Source organism: Schistocerca americana, chromosome 3 (genome assembly GCF_021461395.2).
Source record: "Schistocerca americana isolate TAMUIC-IGC-003095 chromosome 3, iqSchAmer2.1, whole genome shotgun sequence".
NCBI lineage: Eukaryota > Metazoa > Arthropoda > Insecta > Orthoptera > Acrididae > Schistocerca > Schistocerca americana.
In genome coordinates, this window is record NC_060121.1 from 450,637,221 (window position 1) to 450,657,742 (window position 20,522).

General features: G+C 42.0%; 1 protein-coding gene across 1 annotated transcript in view; it reads left to right on the forward strand.

The window, feature by feature from the left end:
- LOC124606146 (enkurin) overlaps positions 1-20,522 on the forward strand; it is a 109,199-nt gene that overhangs the window by 77,511 nt on the left and 11,166 nt on the right. The window contains exon 4 of the mRNA XM_047138111.1: positions 17,735-17,875. Coding sequence (XP_046994067.1) covers positions 17,735-17,875 — 141 coding nt within the window. The remainder of the gene's footprint in view (positions 1-17,734; positions 17,876-20,522) is intronic.

Genomic DNA, 20,522 nt, shown 5'->3' on the forward strand with positions numbered 1-20,522 from the left:
CAAATGACGCTATTGTCACTAGCCTATATATGGAAATAATTATAGTCCTAAACATTAATTAATATTTCATAACATAAAGTGGGTACATAATCTTTTTGCAGGAAGCTTAGGGTGTTGGGACTTGGCTAAAAAGCAATTCAGACCTATGTGACCGGAGGTTTGTTATAAATTTGATTATCACGAACATCTATTTTTCACAGAACTTTGTTTATGTGCTTTGAGCGCTTATGGTTCTCAGTGCCTCAACTGACTGTGGGGAAACACAGGAGACGGGAGGAAAGAAGGGTAGGAGTTGTGAATGAGTTCAAAAAATGGTTCAAATGGCTCTGAGCACTATGGGACTTAACATCTGTGGTCATCAGTCCCCTAGAACTTAGAACTACTGAAACCTAACTAACCTAAGGACATAACACACATCCATGCCCGAGGCAGGATTCGAACCTGCGACCGTAGCGGTCACGCGGTTCCAGACTGAAGCGCCTAGAACCGCACGGCCACACCGGCCGGCTTGTGAATGAGTAGCGAGGAGAGTAAGCAGCATGGGCTAGAAAAGAAGTTAATGGAGCAGGGAATGAAGGGGGAGGGGGGGATTGGGGTATGTGTATAATTTATTTATCCGTTCCTTCCTCTTCTTGTCCATGTCTAATCGTCTTCCCCATTAAATTCTCTCGAGTTTCCAGCCGCGTCAAGTTGTTTAAAATCTAGAGGGTTTCGGCCGAGTAATCCTTGGCCACTGTCAAATGGCGACTGTCTTGATTGCTGCTACCATCCTTATATAGCCGCGCTAGCTTCTGTGACGTCACTAGTGCCCACTTCAGTGCCATATAAGATAATATTTTCGTTGCGCACCCTCCGCTCCCGCTTCAACCTTCCGATGGCCTGGTCCCAAGCCGTGCTTACATGCAGGCTGCTGTCTCTATTGACGGTGTCGTCACAAATTTTCATTTGAGCTTCATTGGATCACCGATTTACAGACTCGCGAAACATCTGGCCGGCATCCTTACTCCTCATGTCGATCACTGTGTGCAACACATCAAGAATACGATCGACTTCATCCGTCGAATTAAATTCCTGCGTCTTGGAGAAGGAGATATTATGGTGAGTTTCGCGTCATTATTCACGCGCGTTACCATCAAAGAGTCTATAGATCTTCTCTCCCAGTGCTGCACGATACTGTGGTGGATTTATTTAAGAACACACAGATGGCGTAGCGATGGGGAGCCCATTATCTACAGTTATAGGCAACCTATTTATGGAGTACTTTTAGAACATCACCCTGCAAAGCCTAGTTGCTTACACCTTTAAGCCGACTACACATTCGTTGTCTAGTCTCATGGACGTGAAATGTTGGCAGAATTCTTGGATCGTCCGCAGCTCGTGGTCTAGTGGCTAGCGTTTCTGCCTCTGGATCACGGAGTCCCGGGTTCGATTACCGGCGGGGTTGGGGATTTTCTCTGCCCGGGAACTGAGTGTTTGTGTTGTCCTCATCATTTCATCTTCATAATAATTCGTGACAGTAACTCCATTGGACTGTGTAAAGAATCGAACTGTGTAAAAATTGGGGTTTTTTACGGGCGCTGATGACCGCGTAGTTTAGCGCCCCACAAAGCAATCATCATCATCATTATCGTCGTACTTGATGTACTCGAGACAGCTTGGCTCCACACGAAACGAAATCCAATGAGGTTCCAGCAAACACGGAACAATACATAGTGTAATGTTTACGTGACGTTTATTCTTAAGATGAACGGAGTATAGCAGAGCATGCCCTAGAAAACAGACATCTTATTGCAGTCGACGAGACGACTTTTATCAGTAAATACTGCCAATGCATTCGTATCTTAATATTTTTCCTCACAGAATCAGTAGACGCACGTTCCAAGTACACTCATTACAGACATTTACAACATGTACATGCACGCCACTCATGACGCTAAAGAACGGCAGGCCACATCAATAAAGTTATTATCAAGAATGACAAAACGAGATGTCTATGAAAGTATATGGAGCACCACTTTAATTGTCAAAAGCCTTTTGAAAATCGGTAGAGACAGTTTGTCAGAGGAATAATTTATCGATCCGAATACCTTTCTAGAGAGTGATTTTATATGCATGAAGCGCATTGCGAGAGACCGCCATGCTCATTGAGGGAACCGCAAGCGCCCGCTGGCTTATTCATGCAGGAACTGAGATGCACCGTTTGTCAGCAGCGTTGAACTAATGCAGCAGCTTCTCCTCTGATCCAAAATACTGTTCCACTCACGGAATTTTACACAGTATAGTGATTATTTTGATGGAATTTTAGGGCTGGCATCTTTCCCGACCAGTACTCAAACGTTTCCCTTGACGTCGCAGTTAACAAAGACAATAGTTATGCTGACTTTAATTTGCAAAGTTTGGCTACGAGAGGGTCTCTCAGGATAGCATTGAACTGGAGGTGTATTTTAGCTGTAGAGGGGGCTGAACCAGTGGGAATACTAGTGAGACCGAGCGAGGTGGCGCAGTGTTTTAGCACTCTGGGCCCACATTCGGAAGGACGGCGGTTTAAACCCGCGTCTGGCCATCTTGATGTTAGGTTTCCCGTGATTTCTCTGAATCGCTTTGCACAAATGCCGACATGGTTCCTTTGAAAGGGCACGGCCGATTTCCTTCCCCATACTTTTCTTATCCGAGCTTGTGTCCCGTGCCTAATTACCTCGTTGTCGACGGGACGTTAAACACTAATCTCCTCCTCCAAAACTAGCTGCTGTGAATCACGCCAATCAACCTAACAAACGAGTTACAAAAAGAGGCGTTGGACATTTAGGAGGGGCGCTTGATTTTAAGCACTGACTTTGCTGTAGTGAGTAGGAAACATTTAAAGTCAAGTATAGAGTGATTTACCGGAAGGGTGTGTCATGGTTTATTTATGAAATTATTTTAACTGGTAAGATCAGGACACTCAGGCCTTCTCTTACACACTCAGAGATTCCCTTTATACTTTACACAGAAATGTGCATGAGTAAATGAGTTACCCATTGTAATAATAAAAAAAGAAATATTCAGAGTCCAGTATACTGTCGGTGAAGAGGTCCTTAAACACGGAGGATACGCTTGTGTAAGGCAAGGACGGTGAAAGATGTCGTCGATATGCTTTTCAAAGGAACAATCACGGAATTTTATTTTAAGTACTAGCTGACAGATCCGGCATTGCCCGGGCGCGGATATTGCCAATTTCCTATTGGAAACGAAAACAAAAAATGAACTGTGTTTTTAATGTACAGTTTACGTACGCTACGCGGAGCTGCTTCACGTGTCTACAACGCGATTTTGTAAACGTCTCTATAGCAACGGCTCTTAAAAGCTCTGTAGACTGCTATTTTCGTCTAAAGCCGTTTGCGCTTCGCAGTTTAAAGCTGTCAAAAGCGCTGTCAATTGTCAGGGATTTCCTTAAGCTGATTCGACTTAGTGTCATAGTAGTAAAGAATAAATGTTTAAAACTTTACGCCTACTGTGGTATTTTCCATGCATCTCATTGGACTACGTGTCTTACAGTTAGTTGTGTAGTCTCACTCAGTGGCTTATTTAGATACAGTGTTTATGACGTGATATCTCCTGAACGACGATAGGTTGGTGGTTCTTACCGCACAGCGTTTGTTGTATGACAGTGAGAGATATGTGAACTAGTCTGGTTAAATTCGGTTCAGTGGTTTAGAAGAAGGCGTGGAACTTACATACGTACATCCATTTTTGTAATATGCATGGATTGTGAGAAACAACGATAAACCTAAATATAAAAGGTCGGACGGAGATTTGAACCACGATCATCTCGAATGCGATTCTAATATCCTACCGCTGCGTACCTCCGTTCAGTGAAAATAAGTATAGGTTATAATGGCAAACATAGTTATTACAATGTCAATAATATGAACATTGTGAACCTTCCTCGTAGTATAATGTACCAGTGAGGTGGGAGTAGTGATATGCTAAGAGAAAGGCAGTACCGAAGTATTGAAATTTTCAGGAGTTTATTGGTTTCATTCTATAACTGTGACATTCAAGTCTCACATTTCATCCACACAAATTTTTTGTGACGGAACTTCGTCGAATTACATGAAATGACTGACTCACATGTATAGTAGTAGTATGCGTTTACTAAAAACGGATCCCTTTTCAGAAAACTGCGATTTCCACAGAATTCATTTTGTTTAATTACCTTTCATATTAATGATGTTGTTTCGCAATGAGGTTACCTACATTCTCAGATATAAAATCTGAATGTCATACGTATTACATACATTATTACACAACTAGCAATAAGTTAGGATTTTTGTTAATACTTGAAGAGACACAGCAAAAAGTGGCTGGTTGCTGCATTTTTCCGAGTAATTCAATCCACAGCCACGGAACTCGTTCATCACTAACACGGGTGAAGTGAAGTTCAGATTTTTGTTTCCTCTTCCTCCTCCCTCTGCACGTGTAACAAATTAATGAGTTTTACATTACTGTATAACTTCCTACATTTTGAAGCGTTCTCGAATTCTATGCAAATGATACCAACTATTTTTAAAACAACAGTACCCCAGTATATATAAACGTTGAGAGAATACGTAAAAATAAATCTTCGACCCCCCCCCCCCTTACATTACCAACACTATAATGCACACAAGAGTTTTAGGGCGGAGCGCTTCACAGGAAAAAATAACATAATGATCATGGTACTTTTTTTACATATAATCTTTTATCTTTCCAGCAAAGCTCTACGAGGCATTACTCGTGGATTTATTTTTCGAGGCTTAAAATCGACATCTCTGATAAGTTTCGCGAAGTTTCCATGCGAAAGAGGCTAGCACTTTCAAAGCACCGCCAGACTTCATTAACGGGGGAAATCGGCTTTACCCTTGAACGCCAGTCTCGTCTTCAGGCTCCAGCTGGACAGTATAAGTCTTTGAAAATGTTGATAGTGTATACCAGTGAAACTTTACAGAAAATTTATACGCTAGATTGGCTTAGTTATGAAGAAGATGATGGTAGAAATTCACTCAACGGAAAGGACCAACAAAATAATTTGATCCCCATGTTAGTTGGACTTGTCATTGAACCAAGCGATGTTTTGTAGAGAACACTTGCGAATTCATAGAGACAATGATTGCAGATGATTTAAAAGAAGATGAAAACATGAAATTCACTGTAAAATCTGTGGCAGGGATACTTGTTATTGCGTAAATGTTGGAAATTTTCCTGTTCTGTTACGGATTTATGCGGAAAAATGATTCTTCATGTGTCTCTGTAGGTTATACTATCAGTAGAAGTTTATATTCATGACCCCAAGTACAGCAGTATGAAGGCTGTTGGAGAAGATACATAGGTCGTCTCTTGAAGATGGTTTGTAGTAACTTTTCTTTTTTCAAATGTCTGCTAGGTTCAGTGTTTTCGACATTTCTCACCATTACAATTTCTCACCATGAAACATGCCTGTGACACAGCGCGCTGCTGTTATTTGTATATGCTCGATGCTCTCTATTGGCCCGAATGTATACGGACTCATGCACCGTAACAGTACTGGCCATGTAATTGTTTTACATACAGTCTTCGTCATAGGAAAACGACATTAGTAAATGACATTCCCATAGAACTAGGGAATCAGCCAATTGTAAGAATTTCCTCCTGATCGTCACATACGAAGTGGTGAAATAAACGTTGCCACATAGCAATGACTGCTGGAATTCGGTGTATAATTCGAAAATGGAGGAAAATGCCTGGTCTGTAGAGGTCTAAGACGTTTGTCAAGTTCTGAAAATATTCAGCTTTGTAAAATACACTACTGGCCATTAAAATTGCTACAGCAAGAAGAAATGCAGATGATAAACGGGTATTCATTGGACAAATATATTATACTAGAACCGATATGTGATTACGTTTTCACGCAATTTGGGTGCATAGATCCTGAGAAATCAGTACCCAGAACAACCACTTCTGGCCGTAATAACGGCCTAGATACGCCTGGGCATTGAGTCAAATAGAGCTTGGATGGTGTGTACATGTACAGCTGCCCATGCAGCTTCAACATGATACCACAATTCGTCAAGAGTAGTGACTGGCGTATTGTGACGAGCCAGTTGCTCGGCCACCATTGACCAGACGTTTTCAATTGGTGAGAGATCTGGAGAATGTGCTGGCCAGGGCAGCAGTCGAACATTTTCTGTAGCCAGAAAGGCCCGCACAGGACCTGCAACATACGGTCGTGCATTATCATGCTTATTTTTTATTTAATCGTGTCCAAGCCATAGACAACATCCTTGTAATGGCTTGATGGTAGCAGAATCAGCAGGACTACAAGTAGTCCTCCCAGGGCCGCGACGTGGACGCTTCTGCTGTGGCCCCATTATCATGCTGAAATGTAGGGTTTCGCAGGGATCGAAAGAAGGGTAGAGCCACGGGTCGTAACACATCTGAAATATAACGTCCACTATTCAAAGTACCGTCAATGCGAACAAGAGTGACCGAGACGTGTAACCAATGGCACCCCATACCATCACGCCTGGTGATACGCCAGTATGGCGATGACGAATACACGCTTCCAATGTGCGTTCACCGCGATGTCGCCATACACGGATGCGACATCATGATGCTGTAAACAGAACCTGGATTCATCCGAAAAAGTGACGTTTTGCCATTCGTGCACCCAGGTTCGTCGTTGAGTACACCATCGCAGAAGCTCTTGTCTGTGATGCAGCGTCAAGGTTAACCGCAGCCATGATCTCCGAGCTGATAGTCCATGCTGCTGCAAACGTCGTCGAACTGTTCGTGTGGATGAGCTGATAGTCCATGCTGCTGCAAACGTCGTCGAACTGTTCGTGTGGATGGATGTTGTCTTGCAAACGTCCCCATCTGTTGACTCAGGGATCGAGACGTCGCTGCACGATCCGTTACAGTCCTGCGGATTAGATGCCTGTCATCTCGACCGCTAGTGATACGAGGCCGTTGGGATCCAGCACGGCGTTCCGTATTACCCTCCTGAACCCACCGATTCCATTTTCTGCTGACAGTCATTGGATCCCGACCAACGCGAGCAGCAATGTCGCGATACGATAAACCACAATCGCTATAGGCTACAATCCGACATTTATCAAAGTCGGAAACGTGATAGTACGCATTTCTCCTCCTTACACGAGACATCACAACAACGTTTCACCAGGCAACGCCGGTCAACTGCTGTTTGTGTATGAGAAATCGGTTGGAAACTTTCCTCATGTCAGCACGTTGTACGACTCGCCATCGGCGCCAACCTTGTGTGAATGCTCTGAAAAGCTAATCATTTGCATATCACAGCATCTTCTTCCTGTCGGTTAAATTTCGCGTCTGTAGCACGTCATCTTCGTGGTGTAGCAATTTTAATGGCCAGTAGTGTAGTTTTGGATTCATATTAGCATATCATTGATAATTCGCTTAGTAATTTATTAAGCATTAGTTATACAGTAAGTTTATATATTGGAGAAGAGAGTATCGTGCTATCGGGGCGTTAATAAGCCTGCAGGACTATCCACTTAACGAGGAAAAAAGTTTGCATTTCCGGTAAATTATGTGAGTACAACGTTAGCGAGAAACGTCAATATTTTTATGTAAGTCTATTGATTTTTATTAGTTTTGTATTATTTTGTTTTCGTTTTGTGTTGCAGATGAGAAAATGAAAAACGATGTTAAACCTTACCGTGAGGCTGAGGCTGATCGATGCAGCGAAAACCGGCCGTGGTGGCCAAGCGGTTAAAGGCGCTACAGTCTGGAACCGCGCGGCCGCTACGGTCGCAGGTTCGAATCCTGCCTCGGGCATGGATGTGTGTGATGTCCTTAGGTTAGTTAGGTTTAAGTAGTTCTAAGTTCTAGGGGACTTATGACCTTAGAAGTTAAGTCCCATAGTGCTCAGAGCCATTTTGATGCAGCGAAAATATTTGCGGTGCGAAATTCCTGTCTACGAAGATGACTGCAATTTGGGAAAGATTATCCAGCAAAGTTAAAACGTGGTCAAGTAAATAAGGAACAAGAAAAATAAAGGGACAAGGAAGACCAGGAAACTGACATCTGTAAACATTTTCAAGGCTACATAGATGAAAGCGACAATCCAACAACTGCATAAAAGTGATTTAGCTCAACAGACGTTTTTCATTAGATGAAAACGCAATAGCTGAACATGAATTTTAGCTGAGTACTGCACTGTCGAACCAAGAAAACACACGAAAGGGGTACGACCTTCAGTCTACGTCACCTCCCACTAGTCCAGTTCATGATAACAATGACACAACAAATTATTATCATTCATTCCAAGTTTTATTGCCGTCTACAAAAAAGTCTACACCAACATCTTCTGCCCAGGAAACACAAAACATTACACATTATGTTGTGACTTGGCAAGACAGTCAAGCCACTATGAGAGAAAGCCGAAGGCACGCGTTTAAGCTCACGCAGGCTGGCGTGAGGTCTGGAACAGGTAAAGTAATTGAGACTAGCAAATAAAGTACGAAGCTGCTGGAATACTTAACTTTAATCCATAAGTGGTGAACATAGCTGTTGACGGTACATGCATCACAAGATAAATAGCAAATGATAATGGCGCCTTGCTAGGTCGTAGCTAATGGCGTAGCTGAAGGCTATGCTAACTATCGTCTCGGCAAATGAGAGCGTAATTTGTCAGTGAACCATCGCTAGCAAAGTCGGCTGTACAACTGGGGCGAGTGCTAGGAAGTCTCTCTAGACCTGCCGTGTGGCGGCGCTCGGTCTGCAATCACTGACAGTGGCGACACGCGGGTCCGACGTATACTAACGGACCGCGGCCGATTTAAAGGCTACCACCTAGCAAGTGTGGTGTCTGGCGGTGACACCACACATTACATGACCAGAAAATATAAATGAAACTAAACAATATTGGAAAACAAGAGGAAAAAGTCTTCTCAGCCATAGAGCTCGAAGAGACGCCAGGTGAAGAAGAGACTACACCCACAGGATGAATCAACAGAATCAGGTTCATGGGAATCCTCTGAAGAAAGCGATGAAGATAGTGAAACGTCTTTCAATGAACTGTCTTGTGTGCTCTGGAAGTTTAAATACGGCGATCCAGTATCGGGGAAACTTTCTGACTGCATTCAGTGTCATGGCGACAGCATGGAATGGTACCGTGAGGGATGTGTTATTGCAGTGGCGAAGAAAATGTTTAATTGTGGGAAATTTATTGTTATTTTAATGTGAGAAGTACTTTTTTGTATTGACCCTATTCGCCGGACTTAGCGACTCGTGTCGCCTTACTTGAAGGCTAATGCCTTGTCTTCAAGTAAGGCAAATAGGGTCCAAGTAGTTCGTTTTACAATTAACTTTGCGAAACTATGAAAAATATTTATGTAGCTTTATACCGGGTGATTAAAAAAGAAAGGACAGATTTCAGTTGTTTATGGCAAACTATGAAACACAGAAACACATTTTTAGGTAAACGAACATACTTCTGAAGTACAACGACAAAAATCTGTTCATGTTAAAATATGGTTTCTAATTAGACTTTTAACAAATTTTTACCGAATTAAGCCGACCTTACCCTACTGAGACCTTTGGCAGAGCCAGGTATGACAACTATTCCATCTGGTATGAAAGATATACGAGTCAGGCGAAATACTCTCAGACTTCAAAGTGAATGTAATAATTCCAATACCAGAAAGACAGGTGAGGGCAGGTGTGAATTTTACCGAATCAGTGGTCATGGTCGAAAAATTCTAACACGGATTATTTACAGGAGAATGGAAAGACTGCTAGAAACTGATCTTGATGAACATCAGTTAGGGTTCCGTAGAAATATAGGAAAAGGCGGACCAATACGGACCCTGCGATATAGCATTTGTAGATTTAGAGGAAGTTTTTGACAGTTTTGACTGGAATACAACTCTCTGAAGTTCTGAAGGAAACAGGGGAAAATACAGGGAGTGAAAGGTTATTTGCAACTAGCATAGAAATAAGACTGCAGTTACAAGAGACAAGGAATATGATACGAAGGCAAAAACGGAGAAAGGAGTGAGACGGACTGTATTTGCACCCACACTTTTCAGTCGGTATATTGAGCGAGCTATGAGGGAAACCAATGGTGATTAAGTTCAGGGAGGAGAAATTTAAACTTCGAGCTTAGCCGATGGCGTTTTAATTCTATCAGAGACGGAAAGTTCAGTTGAACGAAATGGATAGTGTCTTGAAAGAGGTTATAAGATGAATATGAACGAAAGTAAAACAAGAGTAATGGAAACTAACAGAATTAAATCAGCAGATGCTCTGGGAATTAGATTAAGAAACGATACACTGTAAGTTGTAGAGAAGGCTATTTGGGCAACCAAATTACTAACGATGGCAAAAGAAGTGAACTTTCGGTAACCAGAAAAGTGAAACTTCCTGGCAGATTAAAACTGTGTGCCGGATCGACCCTCGAACTCGGGACATTTGCCTTTCGCGGGTGTGAGTCGTGCTTGAGTAGCTCAGTTGGTAGAGCACTTGCCCGCGAAAGATGCCGGCACGGTAGTTCAGCGTGCTCGGTCAGAAGGCTAGCTGCCCTCTGTAATAAAAAAAACTGAGTTAATCGATCAACAACGAACTTAAACAGATGTCTTACGACGTCCGCCCCGAGCAGACGCAGCGAACAAAAAAAAAAAAAAAAAAAAAAAAAAAAACGAACAAAATGAGATTGGAAAAAAGGCAAAGGTCCCGAGTTCGAGTCTCGGTCCGGCATAGAGTTTTAATCTGCCAGGAAGTATTATATCAGCTCACACTCCGCTGCAGAGTGAAAATCTCATTCTGGAACCAGAAAAGTATTTTCTAAAAACAGAAGTAGTTTTACGTCTAGTATAAATTTAAGGGTTAGAAAATATTTTTCGAAGTTATTGATGTGGAATGTAGCCTTGTGCGGAAATGAAACGTGGGCGACAAGCAGTACAGACAGGAAGATAATAATAGCTTTTGAAGTGGGATGCTGTACAAAAATGCTAAAGATTAGATGGGTAAATCGGGTAACTAATGAAGAACTGTTGAATTGAATCAGGCAGAAAATAAATTAATGATGCAACCTGATTAAAGGAAGGGATCGGTTGACAAGGCACATTCTGAGGCATCAAGGAATAATCAATTTTGTAGCAAATGGTAGAGCGGGAGGTGAAAGCTCTAGATTGAGATCAATGCTTGATTACAGTTAGCAAGTTGAGATGGCTGTAAATCGCAGTAGTTATACGAGGGGTGCTTTTTTTCTCGGCCAGTTTCATTGAAAAAAAGCGGAATTTGTTACGTGACATTGTAGACTACGTTTCTGTCCTTATATCCGATAGATGGTGGCACTATACGTAACCTTCAAAATGGCGTCTATAGCGGAGGTGCGTTCCAAGCAAAGAGCTGTCATTAAGTTTCTTTTGCCTGAAAAACAGATCCTTGCAGATATTCATGTGTGCCTGCTGGGTTCCTTCCCGCCTAACGGAAGACCGTAAACAGCAATGAAAGATCCACTTCACGGGAAGCAATACGTGGGTGACGGGGAGGTTACGGATGCAGAAAGTTGGTGGCTCCGCCGTCGACAGTAGATTGGTACCACGTAAGTATACAAGCCGTCTCAGGAAGGTGGTGTAAGGCCGTCGCATTGAACGGAGACTATGTTGAGAAGTAGGTTTTGTAGCCAAAAGACTAGGGAAAAATATCGTGTATTTGAATCCTCAATACGACCAACCTCCTTTTGTAAAAAATAAAAAAAAAGTGTTGCTTCACGTCTTGAATGCAGCTCGCAAAAAGGCGAAAAAAACTTGTACGTCATAGATCAGCGTGGAGTGTTGCATCAAACCAGTCTTCGTACTGAAGACGACGATAACAACTACAACTACTACTACAACAACAACTACTACTACTAATGGAAAAATGCCAAGATGGACGGTGGTTCGAAACCCACGTCAAACAGCTGGTTGTTGTATAAATGGCTGGATAAGTCAGATCAAAGTTTGCAGGAAGACAATAGTATATTATCTCAAATAGGGTCAAGCCTGTGGTGTTCAAATCGACCTTCGAGTTGATGACAGCTTTACTTACTAAGGTTTTGCAATCGCTCTCGCTTACTAAAAATGAGGTTATTTTGTTCAGGGTTGGCTATTGTATTCGGCCTCACGGTATCTTTTAAAACTGAAGAAGCCGGTGGAGGAAAGTGCTAATCCTCAATTTAGTACGGATTAGTCTGATTGTGTTATCTGTTGTACACATATCAAAGTTTTGCGTCACCTCGGTTCCGAGAGTTCTTGAACCTGCACTGAAAATTGAAGTAGAGATCAACATAAACCTCATTATTGCTCATGAAAACCACACATTGCATGTTGTACCATCATACAGTAGACCTTCAGAGGCGGTGGTCCAGATTGCTGTACACACCGGTACCTCTACTACCCACTAGCATGGCCTCATGAATACTATTCAAAAGTTCATCAAGGCACTGTTGGTCCAGATTGTCCCACTACCCAATGGCAATTTGGCGTAGATTCCTCAGAGTGGTTGGTGTGTCACGTTGTCCACAAACAGCCCTTTTCAATCTATCCTAGGCATGTTCGATAGGGTTCATGTCTGGAGAACATGCTGGCCACTCTAGTCGAGCGATGTCGTTATCTTGAAGGAAGTTATTCACAGGATGTTCACGATGGGGGCGCGAATTGTCGTCCATAAAGACGAATGCCTCGCCAATATGCTGCCGATACGGTTGCACTATCGGTAGGAGGATGGCATTCAAGTATCGTACAGCCGTTACGGCGCCTTCCATGATCACGAGCGGCGTCCATCGGCCCCACATAATGCCACCCCAAACAGCAGGGAACCTCCACCATGCTACACTCGCTGGACAGTGTGTCTAAGGCGTTCAGCTTGACCGGGTTGCCTCGAAACACGTCTACGACGATTGTCTGGTTCAGGGCATATGCGACACTCATCGGTGAAGAGAACGTGATGCCAATCCTGAGCGGACCATTCAGCATGTTGTTGGGCCCATCTGTATCGCGCTGCATGGTGTCGTGGTTGCAAAGATGGACCTCGCCATGGACGTCGGGGGTGAAGTTGCGCATCATGCAGACTATTGCGGACAACTAGAGTCGTAACACGACGTCCTGTGGCTGCACGAAAAGCATTATTCAACATGGTGCCGTTGCTGTCAGGGTTCCTCCGAGCCATAATCCGTAGGTAGCGGTCATCCACTGCAGTAGTAGCCCTAGGGCGGCCTGAGCGAGGCATGCCATCGACAGTTTCCGTCTCTCTGTATCTCCTCCATGTCTGAACAGCATCACTTTGGTTACCTTGTTGAGACCTATTCCTGGCTCAAAGAAACAATGCGGACGCGATCGAACCGCGGTATTGACCGTCTAGGCACGGTTGAACTACAGACAACACGAGCCGTGTACCTCCTTCCTGGTAGAATGTCTGGAACTGATCAGCTGTCAGACCCCCTCCGTCTAACAGGTGCTGCTCAAACATGGTTGTTTACATCTCTGGGCGGGTTAAGTGAGACCTCTCAACAGTCAAAAGGACTGTGTCTGTGATACAATATCCACAGTCAACGTCTATCTTAAGGAGTTCTGGGAACCGGATTGAAGCAAATCTTTTTCTTGATGTGTGTGTATTCAAGCTCACCTCAAGCTGGTGAAACGTAATTTCATCTCTACCGCTAGGAAACGCTGTCTGCTAAATAAACGTTTTTACTGCATTTATGTTGCTCATTGTGGGTTAACACATTTCTTTCTCTGATCCCAAATATTTGTACCTGTAGGTAAGGTGGGTGACATAGGTATAAAGTTCTATAATTAATTCTATTAGCATTATTTTCGTGAGTACTGCCTGTACCCTCTTCTAGCGTTCACCTTAAACGATTTTAGGAAACAAAACAAACAAAAATCTAAATCTGGATGATAGGAAAGGGACTTAGGAATTTCGTACGGACCAGACACCTTTGGATTCTGTAGACACGTAGATTTTCGGCGATTTCATTTGATTCTGAACCCCACCAACTGTCATTAAAATATATTTCTCTCATAAGAGAACATGTAATTTACTTGGAGATGTCATTTGCTCACCACTGTTTGAACGTTCCAGAGATATTTAATTTCCGTTTCCTAGTGTGTGTCGGACTGTCGAAGAGTTTACGGAAGACTGACTAAAGGATTAACTATAAAAACCGTGGTTCCAATTGGACTGTAGACATTTTCTCGAAACTTAAAATTTATTTCGTCACTATTGACCAACTTCCATCTCAGAGGCCGTTTTGAAGTGGTAACGAGAAACAACTTGATGAAACACAACATTTTGGCGAAATGGGATGTAGTTCGTCTTCCAAACTCACATCGACGATGCTAATATTTCATCTGTCACAATCTTAGAAAACAGGAAATGAGATTTAACGTAAAAAGTTGACTGGGAAACGAAAAAGGTGCTGTGAATGAAAGATGGAAGTGAAATTATGAAATGGGAAATTAGCTAGTGATTGTTATACTCGGCTACATCGTTCGGCTAAACTTCAGATAACGAGATGAGAAGATGCGATAGAAGGTGGCGCTTTATGTTTCAAGACGTTATTAGAATTGTGGAATGTCAAGAACGGCTGGATTGCGAAACAGGAAGCAATAATTTCTCACAGATTTATGCACGCTTGAAGGAGCAACTGGTACAGGGCTATCTCAAAGGAAAAGTGTGCAACATTGTCTTATGAGTAGCATGGATAAGGAAATGAATATAAATGGAAATGAAAGTAATTTCTGTAACATATTTCGTTTTCTGTTGATACCAAACAATGAAATTTCCATGTCTTGTTTCTGTAGACTAATTAGCATTTGCATGCTACGCTGAAGACGTATAAGATTTTGTCTCAATATAGATTGGAGCATAGCTTAATAGAAGTGTATCACGGATAGTACCAGTGTTGAAAAACGTAGTCGATATCAAATCAATCAAATATTCGAAACTGATAGTGTGAGATATTTATGGTACTTTGTTTATTTTCTCTACCATAGAGTAAACAAAGTACGAAATTTCATTCTCCTTTGATTCACAGATAATTTACCGTTCGAATTTCAATATATGCAAATGTCTCATTTTTCTAAGAGTGCCCTGAAACAAAAGTATAACTTCGGAACTGTTGATGCTAGCAAGTTCAAAATGATGTTAATGTCAAAATCATGATTTAAGGTTCAATTTAACACGTTACACACAGTTATGCTGCAATATTTGTTTGATTTTATTAAAATCTGAAACAATATGTTTTGGAAATTCTCAAAAACAGCCCTATTGTTCTTTTCTAAAAAATTGTTTTTCATTTCGATGTGCATTGTTGCTTGAATTCCATGATGGAGAAAGAATGGATCTGAAGATATAAAATTACGAAAATTATATTATGCAAAAAGTCCAAGAGATTCAGGAACAAGTACTTTCCCTCAAAAACCAAGCTGATGTATTAGGCTCATTAAGAATGGAATTACTTGTTTATTTATCTTATAGTATAAACCTGATGAGATATTTACGTAATAAAATTTAACTGAAATAGAAACTACTGTGTAAGATTGACTTTAATGAATGTCATGTGCATTTTCTTAAGAAGAGTTTAAGATAATTTTTTCTGACCAGTTTGGTCAGTTTATGCATGAAAATGACTTCCCCTGAAGAAATTCACAGTGAGTGTGGAGCCGTATTTACAAACGACTGTCTGTAATAGACCCCTCACGTTCCTAGCCTAGACTAGCTCCTACATGCGCCGCATCTAGCCTCAACATTTGGGTGACGTACGCTGCACACCTTCCCATGATTTCTGGCAGTTCATTTATGTGTAGCAAGTGATATGTCCTTTGAATCGTTCTGGAACTTGGACTCTCGGAATTTTGTGGAGCTAAGCACCTTTCTTGTAGTGTAGCTTCCTGCAATCTTTCGAGCATTTCTGTCAAACACTGTTGCTCAAAAACCTTGACGATTTGTTCAGCGCTTCCGTAACCTTTTCTATCTCATCTGTTAATTCAGTCTTTTAAGGATACCAGACTTACGAGTAATATTAAAAGTTGTCCAAACAAGCTAGTAAGCGGCGTCTTTCACACCTGAATTAAATTTCTTTGAATTCTCCTAATAAATAAGCCTGTCAGTTGTCTTCCTAACGATTAAATTCATGTGGTCATTTCAGATTAAATTGTTCCGGACAGAAGCTTCTAGATACATAAAGGCTGTGACCGATTCTATTGATTGTTGGCCGATTGTGTTGTCAAATATCATCGGATGTTTCCAACTTTTTTGCGTGTCTTACATCACACTTATTTATATTTGTGATTGGCCGCCAACCTTTGCGTCAGGCTGTGATTGCCTGATTTCTGGAATACATGCAACACAGAATTAATCTGAGCTTTGCTATCTACTGTTTCCTGGGTCTCATGCTCGAAACTTCCTTTCACACGGTCGGTATCTGGGCACCATGTTGATCGCTGTTTAGGTGTTATTCTCTAGAAAACTCAGCACAGTATATGTTCTTTAATCGACAACAAATTGATGTAACTGAATGAGACATACAGTTTTGCGCGTGAGGCCTACGAATGTTGTTGTTGATTAGATCAACCTGAGCCTTTTGCCAGTCTCTTGATGCGCACTGTGGTTTTAGCGACTACGCTGAACTGATGCGCCAGTGCCTCCGCGTATTAAATGTAGAATCTAATGTGCAGCCTGTTCGGTCCTGTGGCCATTCCTCCACAGAGCCATTTGAGCTGTTTTTCGATTCAGCACTCATTTATTTCCGTGTTTAAAATGTTCGACCCGTGTGACAATCGAACGTAGGATGTGTGTTACCTTTTCAGGTTAAGCAGTTTTGGTAGACAGCCTTCATTTTATCGTTTTCTGTTAGTGTGCCATCGTAGTCAACGAGCATTTAATTCAGACTCACGTTCTTGCAGTCTTGCGTTTTTGTTTATCGATTGAGCGTCAGTTTTAGTTTCATTGCAGCAATATGCCTAGCTTAGTGTTAGAGTACGACACTAAAGTTGTATGTTCAGTCACAATTAAAGAAGTTTCAGCACTCCAAGATCTTTAAAAATGACTCCTAACAATTCGTAGGTTCAGCCAGTCAGGATAACTTTGTACCACTTTTTATAATTTAGTTACTGAGAGCTTGAAAAAGTGAAAATGAATACTAGTTATGCCCTATTAGAGTAAAATTTCAATTTTAATGCTGGTGCAAAGTCACACTGTAATTCAGGATAACTTTAGACTGCTCTTAAAAACAAAGAATTTTTCCTGTATTTAATGATCTATGTACATTTAGGTCATGTGAGAAGAAAATCAGAAGTTAAGAATAAAAAAGCAAGCGATGTTAATTCAGTATTGCAGATTTACCTTGAAATTTCAAGATATTTGTATTGACATGGCATTGTTCAGTTTAAATCACTGTCACCAGAAACTCTCTCGACAGACACCACAATTAAAGGATAATCACAAGCCTAAGAGCTTGTAAGAAGTTGGAAATAAAACTGAAATACTAATTAGAAATCACAGAGGTAATAAAACTTACTTTTAGTACAAAATAACGCAAGTAGGTGGAGCAACAGCCATTTGAAACGAATGTGCTATGTGGTACAAAGGTATCCTGACTGGTAAAAGTTCCTCTGATTGAGTGTACCGAACTTTGTCACTCTCGCGTCGAATGAGCGATTTGTACGTTCAGCAACTAAGAATTCTTTGTTCTACTAACGATGATTGGTTTTAGGGCTATGGAAAAGTTCCGAAATACCTGCAGAAACGACTGAAAGATTGTCAGAAGCAACAAAAGGTGGAAGAGGAAGGAAAGGATCCAGCGGAGACGGCTACTAGAGCCTTGTCAGAAGCGGAGCGGACGGAACTGATAGAGGTGAGTGCAATGGCGTAAACGTAGTTCCTCTATTACACGACTGTGCCCAAAATCGATCCATGAAAATGTCTGTACATTCGTGTCAGTTGTTTCTTGTTGGACATGTGTTTCGTAGAGCCCTGTATGACAATGGTCGTCAAACGCTTTTGCTCAAGAGCCTTCAATGACATTATGGAGCGACACCTCGGGCCGCATATGTTCCTATCTTATTATTATTTGGCAACCTACATGAATTAGATTTTATGAGTCCTTGTTAGTCTAGCTGTACTAAGTGCGCGATAACTTGGTCAACAGACCCCAAGCACTGATTGTTAAAATTCGGCACCATTCGGGACACATCGTGTTGACTGTTCTGTTTCAGATTCCTGCCTCATCAACGAATCCAAAGTGGTGACACTTTAATTATATGACGAAGTGTTGTGTTGCCTGTGTGGGCGGATGATTCATTGATTACCAACAGTAATTGTACTTGCATTTAAATGCATTATGCAACACGAGACACACAAACGCTTACTAATGTTTTGAATGGGATTTTTCTTCTACTCGTAGCTTTGTATTACAAGAGCCTTAATTTAATTTAATGTTCCTTACTACAAATAAGTACTGCAGTTGAAGATGCATATTCATGAATCCGTGTTACTTTACAGTCAAATCCTACACCGCACCAACTGATTGGTACAAGGTACAAAAGCCCGTCAGTTGCCAGCGGAAGATAAGCGAGAAAGCGCTCCGCAACAACAAAGCTATCTGGCGATGCAACCAACTTAGGCCCTGGGGGGAAAGGCAAGCTTTTCACGCGCAACGTGTCAGCTACAGCCAACAGTTGTAAAACGTAGGTATTTACCGGTTTCGTACATATGTTATCCTCCTCCAGAAACTAATAAATGTTAACACCAGTTACAAATGGATATTTATATTCGAATCCGGTAATAATCAAATACTTACCATTCACAACTGTTGGCCATACCTGACTCCCTCGCCGAATAAAATTATTGTGTAGCTTCCGAGAATGGTGGGCCATATTTATGAGGAAACTTCCTGGCAGATTAAAACTGTGTGCCGGACCTGGACTCGAACTCGGGACCTTTGCCTTTCGCGGGCAATTGCTCTACAATCTGAGCTACCCAAGCACGACTCACGCCCCGTCCTCACAGCTTCATTTCAGCCAGTACCTCGTCGCCTACCTTCCAAACGAGGTACTGGCAGAAGTAAAGCTGTGAGGACGGGGCGTGAGTCGTGCTTGGGTAGCTCAGATTGTAGAGCAATTTCCCGCGAAAGGCAAAGGTCCCGAGTTCGAGTCTCGGTCCGGCACACAGTTTTAATCTGCCAGGAAGTTTCATATCAGCGCACACTCCGCTGCAGAGTGAAAATCTCATTCATATTTATGATATCAGAATCCTCCAATACAGGGATTACGTAGTGGTGCATTCACAAGAATCGAGTGTTGCCATTGAGTCGAATAATCGTCGCGGTAGCATGGGCCAACCACGGGATTCGCCACTGAGAGTTTGACAGAGAGACCATTATCTTGTTCTGCAACAAAGTGCTGCTGATCAGTTTTCAGTAAACTAAAGAGGGAATACAGTGTGCCTTTCTAATTGAGTCCAGTCCACCTTATCGCTGTGAAAATGAAGTTCACGTGTCGTGCGTAGACTGGTTATGCCGCGTTATTTTAGGAGAAGGCTTTCGGACCTTACAGTGTATAAAACTATTGATAATATATCGATTACTACGAAGAGTAGAGTAGGTGCGTAAGTTACTCTGCTTGGCTCTTCAGTGTTTTGTGGATGCGTACTGAATTTTACTCTTACTAGTGCCGATGCTGGTGTACATGGTAATGGTTGGGTTGCTGTGGCTCTAGTTCGTGGTGGTAAAGTGGAGACTGTATCAGGGCTGGAGATTTTTAACAGCCGAGAAGTTATTGATTATCGCACATTTCAGATATATGAGGTGTATAACAGAGATCGCGGCTCATCCTACTGTATGTCTGAACGCCGTTGGTTCTTAGGACAAGGAATCGTCATAAAGTAAATGAATAAGAGTCTGTGTCCGTATGGGTTAAAGGTGCACTGAATTGTGCAAAGATTGAAGTTGTTGGTGATGTCACGAAGTATTGTAGAAACTGAAATAAAGCACCCAATACACATTAAAAAATTACAGGTTCTACCGTGCTTGTAATACTAGAACACGGCAGGCAGAACAGACCACCTGCGTGCCAGCAACTAGTTATATAACCGCAACATCCGGTCCTTATCTACACCGGAAGTTAATTTAGTGTAACGCCGTGCTAAGTAAAATATATAGGCGGCACGAGAAGCCAGAGACTAGGTCCAAGAAGTGATCGTAAATAACGATGTAGCAGTCCTTATTTACGAACGTTTCTTGGACTTAGTCTCTGGCTTCTCGTGCTGCCTATATATTTTACTTAGCACGGCGTTACACTAAATTAACTTCCGTTGTAGATAAGGGCCGGATGTTGCAGTTAGATAACTTGTTGTTGGCACGTAGCTGATCTGTTCTACCTGCTGTGCATGTTTACGTCGCATCGCAGGTGTGTTGAAGGGTGCCACAAAGGATGGTACTTACTAGAAGTTTGATCATTCTGAGTCATTATCGGAAACGAGTCGGGATCAGTGTATTTTGTTGC